The 11419-nt window shown below is 39.1% G+C and overlaps 1 protein-coding gene and 1 long non-coding RNA gene across 5 annotated transcripts; both read right to left on the bottom strand.

The window, feature by feature from the left end:
- Nucleotides 1-2255: 2255 nt before the first annotated feature.
- Nucleotides 2256-5976, bottom strand: LOC141046137 (uncharacterized). Its single transcript, XR_012218846.2, has 2 exons — nucleotides 3587-5976; nucleotides 2256-3314 (listed from the first exon to the last, which is right to left on the bottom strand). It is a non-coding gene; the product is annotated as an uncharacterized LOC141046137 (long non-coding RNA).
- A 749-nt stretch (nucleotides 5977-6725) lies between these two features.
- On the bottom strand, nucleotides 6726-9030 carry LOC112291155 (uncharacterized). Of its 4 annotated transcripts, none has more exons than XM_024538232.3 (4): nucleotides 8875-9030; nucleotides 8472-8540; nucleotides 7740-8303; nucleotides 6726-7401 (listed from the first exon to the last, which is right to left on the bottom strand). In XM_024538232.3, exons 3-4 carry the CDS (start codon nucleotides 7893-7895, stop codon nucleotides 7003-7005), a joined length of 555 nt encoding a protein of 184 aa, XP_024394000.1. In that variant the 5' UTR covers nucleotides 7896-8303; nucleotides 8472-8540; nucleotides 8875-9030; the 3' UTR covers nucleotides 6726-7002. The 4 variants fall into 4 exon arrangements, with proteins under 4 accessions (XP_024394000.1, XP_024393998.1, XP_024393997.1 ...); XM_024538230.3 differs by having other exon boundaries at nucleotides 8821-9026; XM_024538229.3 differs by lacking the exon at nucleotides 8875-9030 and adding an exon at nucleotides 8684-8821.
- Nucleotides 9031-11419: the final 2389 nt, after the last annotated feature.

Raw genomic sequence — 11419 nt, 5'->3', positions numbered from 1 at the left:
GTATTACAATATTCTCTTGGTAGCAATCTCCTATAAATGAAAAACATCATACAAAACACAAGAACATTTTTGCATCAAAACCAAATACCTTGGTTGAATTAAAGACCGAATTAGAATAGATTGATGATTTAGATAGTCCTACTTATCTAGGGATGAAAATTGATGAGAAGCAAGGTCTTGGTAGTAAGACTAGGTGAATAAATTCTCTTATTTGTACATTACATTTGACAAATCTTTTTTTCTTGCAAACAATTCATGATTTATCTAATCAAATGTAGAATAGCTTGACAAATATTAGGCATGTTGAGTTGTAATACTAACTTATGCCCATTGACAAAGTTCTTTCTAAAAGAAGCATCTAAAATTATCGTCTTGAAATAAAATCTACAATAGAATTTGAATGTCTTAAATTTGGTTTGTTTAAGTGACTCAAATGTGTAAAAGCTCATTTTTTATTAAATTAAAATTGATATAGAATCTTATCCAATGTGATTAATTACAATAGAAATGCCTACATTAGCATAAGAATCATGCACATAAATTAGTATATTATATTATTTGATTATATTTGGAATAAATAACTAGATGCTAATATATTAGACTTGATCACACTAATAATCTCATCTAAATAGTGGAGAAGCTTATGGGAGTTGGAAGCCAAACTTTTAGATCAAAACCTTGCTTATTTGAAAGATTGGAGACAATGGACAAAGTTTCAAAAAATAGCCACTCTTGTCATAATTGAGCATTACATTCCATTTGCCTTACTTAGTACCTAAAAATTTAGATGCCCATCCTTCCTTAATCACCGTTCTTCTAAACAATCTTTGAGGTTACTAGCAAGCTTTGTAAACTAAGATTTATGTGAGTCTTTGTAATAGATGCCAACACCTCTTCCACTCTTCATAGTATCAGAACTTCTTCTTCAAAATCGCTTGCAAAATTCTGTTGTAATGCTAGAAAATCCTAATTTCTATTATAGGCCATACTAAAAACAAGAATATAGCCAAAAGAGGAAAGGTGGCACAGTTTGTGGAGGGATATGTGCCACACATTTAGTGGCTAGGATCACATGCAATGCACATATGAGTAGTTCACAAATCCTTCAAACTTGAGGTCTTTAGTTAAACAAAATATTTTCTAATGTTGAAATGTTATTGATCTTTGTAGGGCATATACATGAAAAGAAGAATTGGAGATCAATCTTGGAAATTGTTGCAAAGGCTTATATATATCTGTTGTAGGTTTGGAAGCTAATTGTAATTAAGTTAGATTTTTTTTTATTGTAAATTGATCATTAAATGTTGTGGCTTTATTCTTACATTGAATATAAGTACAATAAACACATGTTTGGAAGCTTGCAAGCAACAAAGGTCAAAATTAGTAATAGCATTTGCCTATTTAAATTTATGTTTATTATTAGATATTTTGATATGCCATTGATTATTAACCTTAAATATTTGGCTATATAATTCAAATTCTTAACTAATTAAGTGCATAACTTTGTTTCAAAGTTGTAATATGCCTATTGCCTCAAGTTTGTTTTAAGAGTCATACAATTGCATATAATCACATTATAAGGTCAACATATTAGCATTTGATTGACTCCTCACAAATGAATATAATTATACACATGTGATAGAACATTAGAATTGGTTTCATTTGAAAATAGAATACATATTCATTCTTTCTAGTCAAATACTGTAGAAAAAGCTTCTAATTGATAGTATATAATAAATCAATTTATTCCAATTTTAACAAGTTGGTCATGATTTGTAAGAAGTGAATGAAATATTTGAGTGATATTGATATTAGCTTAAATTTGACAATACAAAGTATAAGACAATATTTAAGTTTGACAACAAAGTGGACATATTCCACTGTTGTATTGTTTATATTACCATATATAAGTTTTGGTTTTTCAATGGTCTACATCAAACGAACCGTTCTGACCTATTTTGACACAACCTTCCATTTGAAACTTCTTTCTCGTCAAATTCTTCATCCTTGTCTAGTACTACAACATGGGATTTTTATCTTCTTCCCAATGCATCCACTATCTTATACTGCTCAAAAAGAAAGATAAAAAAATAATAATCAGTTCTATGCTTTGTCAAGTTATAGAGCTGTAAATACAACTTATAGAATACAACTTATAGAGGGAGGAATTGTATCTCATTGAGAATGGAGTAATCTAAGAAATATGTCCATCAAGTTGATAATCCACAAGAGAAAACAGGACAGAAATGGGAGACTTGTTTGATGATGGCAGCTTTACTGTACAGATTGGACGGACATTTCTCACACGTTACTTCGATTTTTAGACTATTATTCATATTATTCATATGAAGTAACTATTGTAAGTTCAACTACAAGCTTCTTCATTCGAGGATGTCATGTTAGAAACAGTTTACAATTTGTTGATCAGGCCAAAAGCATCATTGTCTCTGGACGGCTACCACAAGAGCTACTTCGTATGACTCGTACATATGATGAAATTGAGGCTATGATGCATTTTACCAACATCATTTTTGTACTCTAATCTGCATTGAAGAGTGACTACTACGTCGCTCATTTCCCTTCTCATACAAATATTTCTCCTTTGTTTACTCTTAAAGCAGATATCAGTTGTTGAACAATGAATAATAACAAGATAGTCCACCCAATACAACATTTCATTGCGTTCAAAACATCGGCACTTCCTTTACAACTGAATTCCCTCTTCAGCTGGTTGTAGAGTAGTCATTTGTTTCACCTTCATGTCTCCTTTCAAGTCTGTTTAGTTGGTTGAAGGATTATCATAAATACATGTAAAATCTACCAGGACCTTTGTTCGGAAAGCTGCGCTACCGTGATGAGGACAACGCAAACGCTTCCGCAGACATTTATCCTCTCCTTTATGAGGCGGGTTCGTCTGCTTACATGGAACTTCGAATGCTGGATAAAACTGTTTGCAAATGCACATTGAGTGGAAGGTTGTCTTCCGTATATACCTTCGGCGTAGGTAATTTGTTGAGCAACATATTTAATAGGTACAACTCATGGCAAAGCTGCACTTCGATTGTCGATTGCGTCATTGGTCGCACAGTGTGCAGGCAGAACACCCACATCTTCGTTTAAACGAACCTTTTTATAGCAAACAGGTGAAACCGGGTAGGATAAAACAACTATCCACGAGAAGCTCGAACATCGCACCAGGAGGCACATGCGCGTCCTCATAACATCTCTGAAGTGGTTATGTCAAGGACCATAATCCACCTCCTGGCTATCTCCACAGCGATACCGGGTGCGGAGCAATTGGTTTACAATAATCACTGCCTCGACAAGCGACAACCCACCGACACACTCAGCAAGCTGCACGTAACCCCACCTTAAAATCAAAGCCAAATGTTCCTCCACCTACTTCACGGACCCTTCGCAACAGTGGTTCGACCGATTTTGTAGCTATATCTAATCATGCGAGAATAGAGATCAGAACCACAGCCATGGTTTAATATTCGTCCACATATCATCTTTCAGAGTGGTAACGGATTAAAATGTTCATCACTTCTCTTGACCACACTCGATACCTAACATACATGCTCACCTCCAAGTGAGCACGGCAGCCCCAGAACCGTGACCCAGATTTCCACCAAAATCTAAGGTCCGGTCACTAATTCAACGATCCTTCGCAACAGTAGTTCAACGGATCTTGTAGCAATATCAAACCACGCGGAAATAGAGATCAGAACCACAGCCATGGTTTAATATTCGTCCACATGTCATCCTTCAGAGTGGTAACGGATTAAAATGTTCATCACTTCTCTTGACCAAACAGGATAACCTCACAGCATTACACAAAGCGGAGTCACCCAAACAAGTGATATAGCATCAGGAACAGGACTTTTCCTCATACCGCAGTTGGAAGGGGAATCCAATATTCTCATCCTATGCTTTCGAAACTCTATCATCTGTCCATAACCCCGCCACGTTCACCGACGTCCACCCACAAATGCGAGCTGATTGAACCAACCAGCTCCCGCATCAGACCCTCACATCCTTCTGTTCACCGGACATGTCCAACACCCCCTCCCCCCCCCGCACAGCGGACCTAGTACTCTGCTCAGATCCATTCTTGTTATTCACGGATGACCAAAGCCATCTCCATAGTCTAACATGTATAATTTCGGTTAGTCGTCACAGCAGCACACCGACAAAAGAACAACTCATTCGATATTCATGACAGTGGATAATCGTCAGAGAACTTTCACTCTCATCCACGGCATTCGCCATGTAAGAAGGTGTCCTAAGATTTGCGTTTGTATCTCATCACTCGATCCACCGGCGCCGGGGGCTACCACTCAACCACTCCCAACCGTACTACACCCACCACGTTGGCAATCATGTGCCGTCACATTCAGAGCTCCCACCCCTCCCTCGACTCAGCTCAACTTCACAAAAGCTCCCCCGCCACACCACATACTACCACCCCTCTACCCCAAGAGCTCAGTCTCTGACCAGTTTATCACTCACATATCTCAGTAGCAGAACTGGCTTATACTGGTAATAAAAAATCCTCATAGCTCGCACCCGCACCACACCATCTCCGCACAACGCATTCCCACGTCTACTTGCCTCGCATCCTCCGACAACACCGCACGCACACAAACATGGAAAACCCTAAAACGCCCGCTCATCGCACACTCCCATGACCTGCAAGGATCGGTCCCAACTAAGCTGGACGCGAAGGGACCCTCCAACGCCCTCGCACACAAGAAACTGAAAGCACAAACACACACTCCGCCGCCGCATGATCTCCGAGATGGATCCACACAAGACAACCCGCCCAGTCCTGCCGTCAGCTCTCACCCGCCGGGCGCACTCTGAGCATTAGGTCGGAAAGGACACCATATATAGGGTTCGATTCACATCCTCAGGTATCCTTTCCCCTGCAAATAATATGGGCCACTGATGTGCTCAACGTCCCCAACGGATGGAACACTCAACGCCCATGCTTACCAAGTAGCTTTCGTAATCTGCACCGCATTACCCCTTAACGGTGGTGTGTCGAACCTGACGTACGATGTTGTTCCGGCTGTTCGGAGGACTTTGTCGAAGCGGCACAACAACTCCGTGCGCATCCTGCATGCGCCTCGCAGGTCCTCATTCGTCCTTCTGACATTCACAAGTCCCCCTTGGATAAAGGGACACTCGAACAACTTGGAATTCTGTGTTTCTTATCGTTCGAGCTTGAGCTTAAGTTGGGGTTGAAGTTTTGATGTTCTTCGCAGTGATTAGAAGGCTGAGTGGTGGTGAGAATGTGTTTAAATGTTTTCTTTTATGATGGGGTGATGTTTCTCCCTTGAATTGTGCAACTACTATTTGAAATATTTTTGGTCCTGCTGTCTCTTTTTAAGGGTTGAATTGAGATTGTTCTTTTGTTCCTCTTTGCTGTTGCATAAACCCATTGTTATAGAATAGTTGATGTCTGCTTGTTTGGTTTTACAAATGTTCGTGGGATGTTTTTTGAATAATTTTTTATTATTTTTTTGTTTATATTTCTAAGGTTTCGTTTGTGTCGATGTCTATATTTACTATCTGATATAAATTTACTTAGGTTTCAAATTCTGTAGGGGTTTATACAATAAACTTTTGTCAAGAGGATTTAAGAATAAGTCTTTTTGTTACTTTGATGAAGAAGTTTGTAATTTTAGGATTGGTTCTATAGACAGAATTATTAAGTATTGTTTGTTTTTTAGATTAGGTTAGTTTGGTGATAGACTTTGGTTTGAATTATATCGGTAATTTAATTATATTTGTAAATTTAAGTCAAATTTCGTCCAACATGGAATGAGTCATTAGTATCTATCAAATTGTATAAATTTTAGTATTTAAACTCGAGTGTTGTAGATTGTTTTTGGTGGATATATTGTTTCTGATTTAATTGGTTTTTTTACTGCATCTTTGAAAGAAAAGTGTTTTCTACATAATATATCTGCCATTATATTGTTTGTTATCTGTATCAAAAGAAACATATTTAAATATAATATATTTGTATCAAATTAATTGTCTTTACATCTTTATATCGAATTTAAGATGTTTTTAAACATCCAACAGTTGAATCGTTATCAGGTTACTTAGAAACTTCTTAATGATGTTTTGTATGAAAGTATTAAATGTCATTCTGCCAATTGAGGATGAATCAGAAAGATTTATTTATCCATTTATGTCAATTTATAAATGCTTACAGGTTTAGAATGTGATCTACATTCTACCATCAAATTAGTTGATGTTTTTAAAATTATGAACATGTTCACATGTTTTGCCCAATTGGAGTTAGAAGAATTTGTTTTTATACACAATTATTTTTCTAGGAGAATGTCAAAGTTGATAAAATTCACATCTCTTTAATTTGAAAACAATCACGTATGAAAAAAATTAAGATGAACTAGCAACGTGTGAGGGTCCGCAGCAACAAATAATGCACACTTTCATTTCTTTTATCAGAATGTCAGTGTAGGAAAGCATGTTGAAATTCTTAGAACAAGATCTGTCAACCCGTCTCATATGAAGTACAATAATATCTATGCAACCCCAGAACATACAAGCATATACCATATGAAAAAAGCATACAAGGTTAATGAATACGCATTCATTAGCATGCACGCACACTTGCACAAGATAGCAACTCAGGAACCTACAATGTACTCATAACGTCAGAATAATTCCAACAACGACGAAGATCATATTTGCAGAGCGCTTCTGTCAGCTTTCATCCATATTTGTAATGATGTACAATGTGGTGAGCAGCTGTTGCAGTTTGCATTCTTCAATATAGAGGAATTTGTCGAAATCCTCAGCTTTCTATTAATTATGTTCTCTAAATACTACATCAACTACCTAAATCTATCCAAAGTTTGTTTTTTTGATTGATCGTTATGTGCTTCACCTGCGCACTTTCTTACTCACCCCAACATCAAACATCTTCAAAATTTTCCTATCGTTGCTGAACACTAGTACACTTCAATTTCGAAAAGCAGTAGAACACCAATAAGAAAGATGCTCATCTCTCCGTGAATTGCTAACAACTCCACCACACTGTTGACACAAGAAGCTACTGCCATCAGCCGAAGCATCATAAACCACCTGTTCCCTGCCACTTTCGGCCAGAATGGAACTTCTAACAACATCAAAACTGCTAAGCATTATTCGCTCTTGCAACGTCGTTTCTACTGCCATAGGCTCTGGTGCGTCTGAAGTCCTATTCGGAGGAAGTGTAGCAATGGCACATTGGGCGAATAATGTTGTGAGTTCGTCCGTAGCTTCGTTAATCCGAACGTTATTCTCGTATACTTCCCGAGCCCTTCGCAATGCTGTAGTAACTGCTTGTTCCCCGCCTACACTGCGCAGGGCCGCAACGACCTACGATTTGACATGAATGTACAAATGAGAACACACAATAACCGTATGTCTTTCAAAAGCGTTGGCTAAGACAAGACCGGCTGACAGTATTTAAAAGGTGAGCTTTGCACCGAGTCCACAAGAAGAATCCCAACCTTTGTTTTCAATTCAGCCCTGACAACACTGCCCTAACAATGAACATAACATAATCTCATAGTTTACTAATTAACGATTGAAACAACCATGCGATGGGCATCAAAAATTGCAGTCTTGAAACAGTGTGGAATCTAGATATCTATGCAATTTGAGATGCTCCAAGTTTCGTTTGAACCATTATCAAACTTCACAACTCCACTTACTGCTTGTAAGGCACCTCCCGGATTTCCTTCATTCAAATTACGCCGAGCTACGACAAGAAGCGTAGCGATGTCCTCTCTGGAAACTTCACGTCTAAATTCTCCTACTCCAGCCCCTAGAGAGTTCATTGCTTGAAAGTGCTTCGCTGACACACACATTTATATATATATATATATATATATATATATATATATTCTGCGTACAAAATATGGTTACAAAATGAAAAACCTTAACCTTTGACTTCTCACTATTAAAATAGCAAGCCTTACAGATATCTTTGAAAATCAGGATAGGATAAAGTAGGCGTGTCAACCTTCAGAAAGTGTCTGCGACAAGCACGAATATAATCAAATTCAACCTGCGTGTGGCGAAGACGTGCAATAGTAGTTCTCACGGATGAGGAATGCTGAATGCCGAGTTCCGGCGTCTCAATTGACCATGCCTAACTCGTAGCGTGTTCCGCAACTCCCCCGTTGTCCAACTCAATTCGCTCAACTGATACGCTCGCTAGGATTTGTATCAGAATTCAGGCATACGCAGTAGCCTCTCCTATTCCTGCTGCTCCTCTGCAGTCACACCGCAAACCCATGCTGACTTTCGAAACCCGAGGCACAACAAGGAACTGAGATTGTTCTTCAACCGAACAGTGTGAAAATCCACAATGCACTACCATCACCACTCTCGGCACCTTCGCCACGTCTCCACCCCAATCCCGTTAAAACCCTAACACTCACCTCTGATTTGCCGCACCTATCATACATCCACCACTGCACGACCCTTAACGTCCATTCTCGCTACTCCTTCTACATCACAGAAAAAAATATAAATATCACTCCCACGAACACCACCCCCTCATGCCCTCCACAAAACAATAGCTGTTCCGGACACGAAACCTCAACAAAAACACATCGATCAGTAGTGATGGCGACAAACACTTAATCCCGACTTGCGAAGCTGGATGGACAACAAATACAGTCCCCGCGCTATTGCCAGTGAGAGAAACGATTCACGAAGCCTGAATTGTGCAGTAGTATAAAGGACAAGAATGCTGCAGTGAGACGGGAAACGGGAGAGTGAGTATACGACAGCAATGGAGTCAGTCAACCATCGAGAAGCTTCGGTGTGAAAGTTGAGTACAGGATGATGAAATGCTCGATTTTGCCCACTCCGGCCCACGAGCGTCGTCGTCGTCCCTGTTGGAGCCGCATGAGATTGTTGGGCGATTTATACGATTTGTCAGTCTTTGCATATCCCATTCAGACTCACTCACTCACTCATTCACTCACGCACTCACACACTCGTTTTGTTGGCTTCCATCTCCAGTTACATTTATTCCATTCCTTAGTAGATTGCATAAAAAACGACCGTATTGTGTAGCTTTCGACTACCTCTCGTAATACTCAAAACTGTCGGGTTCATTTATGAAAGCATTTGTGTGAAGAAAGTAATGAACATCTTTGAGTTGCTTGTAAACCTGTAAATACAGTGTACATAGTGTATGTTCTGCAAATCGACAACGATGTGCTTGACTATGAGAAATGCTAGGTATTCTGTTGCTGTATTCCTCCTTTGACCTTGTTGGTACTATACATATCTGAATTCAATCCACTAGTTTCAATGCATTGAGATTGAGTTGGGATTACATTTTTTTAAATTGAAATTAATATGGATTCGAATATTATTTGCAAAAAAAAAATGGGTATTTGAACGCAATAATTACAATGCTGTATTTTGAGAATAGGAATTCATCACGTGTTCTAGGAATCATGGTGAAATAATCCTTCAGCGCTTTAGTTGGAAGGTGCCAAGAATGCTTTCAAGTAACTATGCGCAACTTCAAACTTTGATATTATTTTAATTTTTCTTATTTTCTGAATTTTATAATAGGGTCATTAACCCACAAGATGAAAAATTTGAATATTGTCTTCACATGACCCTCTAATAATAAGCGTATAAATTAAAAGTTTATTCGATCTAACTTATGTTTTCTCAACACGTTATTACCTTTCCTTTGGCTATTTCTCGTTAGAAAAGAATACCCCCACTCTAAAGTAACTATTTAGAATAACTATTGTTTGACCCAAAAGCGTGTACTAATACCCCAAGTTCACTTAAAATTTTCAAAAGGAGACAATACGCAACCGTTGTGTGTCGCGTCCTCGGTGGATGAAAAACACGTTGTCAACAAAACATCATCCAAATGTTGCATATCATATCACAGTCTTCTCCGTTTTTTTTCTGTTGTCATTGTCGTCATCCTACTTGCTAGCTAACCCTCGCTTTTGCCCACACACTCTTCCACACCATCTCTCTCGGTGTTGGTTTCGGAGGAGGAGCAGTTGCGGGGCGCCGGGGGGTTGGTGGGATTTGGTCTGGAAATTAGTGAGTGATACGGACAGTGGAGTAGGGCCGTTGTGGAGGGCGCGTGTTTGGAAGGGGGATGAGAGAACTTATTTTAGTTTCGTGATCATCTGGCCATGGTCTTGCGCCATGTGATGAGAGAGGATGTAAGCAGACGACTGGTGAGATTGGAAGATTGCGAGGGTGGAAGGTGCATCGGCTTCGCCATGGAGATTCTTTGGGGCGTGATGCGTGTGTGATGGAGTAGGAGGGAAAGGAGAAATTGAAGGAGTTGAGGCAGTGGTACATGTGTGTCATAGGTGCGGCAAATGGGAGGTGAGTTCTAGGGTTTTTGTGGGTCTGTGGCAGTGTACTGGTGGGAGTCGTGATGGTGTTTGATTGTGGAGAATGCAGCAATGCGATTCAGCAGTAGGTTTAGATGTTGTGCGCAGTGGTTGTTGATGGACTGGATGGGCTTTGCCAATGAGAGAAACGATTCACGAAGCCTGAATTGTGCAGTAGTACAAAGGACAAGAATGCTGCAGTGAGACGGGAAACGGGAAAAGGCTTCTTCACTCTTGTCAACTCCTTTCTTGCTCCTAGTCCAAGTTCAAGAGTCTTTAGTTTCTTGTCTTGTGGCAATAGCCATTCCTGTTTCCATTTAATATACATACTTGTTTATATTTTGATTTATTATAACGAGATAGCCTTTTTGTGTATATTTTCCCTCATCGAGTCTTTGTCCTTGATAGATTGACAAGAGTACACTTACAATATCAGAGCTTTGTTTTTCTTGAATAAGAGTGGATTACCCCTTTCTCTTGACAAGACATAAGCGTATTAGGAGTTTACGGATTACCCACTTCTAAACTGATATTGTTCTTAGTATCTTCTTTGTTATCAAGTCTTTCTTTTCTTTTGTCTTGAGCAATATCAAACAAATTTTTCTTCTTAGTGTCATTATGGCAGAGCTTGTTGAAATGAAGAGTGCAATGGCACAAATGCAAGAGCAAATGAGGGAGTTAATGCTTGCGATGCATCAACTCAATTCACCAATACAGGAAAGAACAAGAATAGCAGAAAGTGGGGATATAGAGATGATTAGAGCTGCTTCAACATCTACAACAAATCACGTTCCTTCCCCAATTGTACAACACCCTGTAAGCACTAGAGATCCAAGAATTGCCTTATCCGAGAAATTTGATGGTACAAGATCAAAGTTTCGAGGGTTCATCAATCAAGTACAATTGGCAATTGAACTTCAACCGCAAAGCTATCCAACTCCAGGATCACAAGTCAGGTTTATTGGCACTCTACTTTCTGGTTCTGCATTATCGTGGTT

This window comes from Physcomitrium patens, chromosome 14 (genome assembly GCF_059467195.1).
Source record: "Physcomitrium patens ecotype Gransden chromosome 14, ASM5946719v1, whole genome shotgun sequence".
Classification (NCBI taxonomy): Eukaryota; Viridiplantae; Streptophyta; class Bryopsida; order Funariales; family Funariaceae; genus Physcomitrium; species Physcomitrium patens.
Note: the sequence above shows the minus strand (reverse complement) of the source record. Positions and strands in the feature narration are given on the sequence as shown.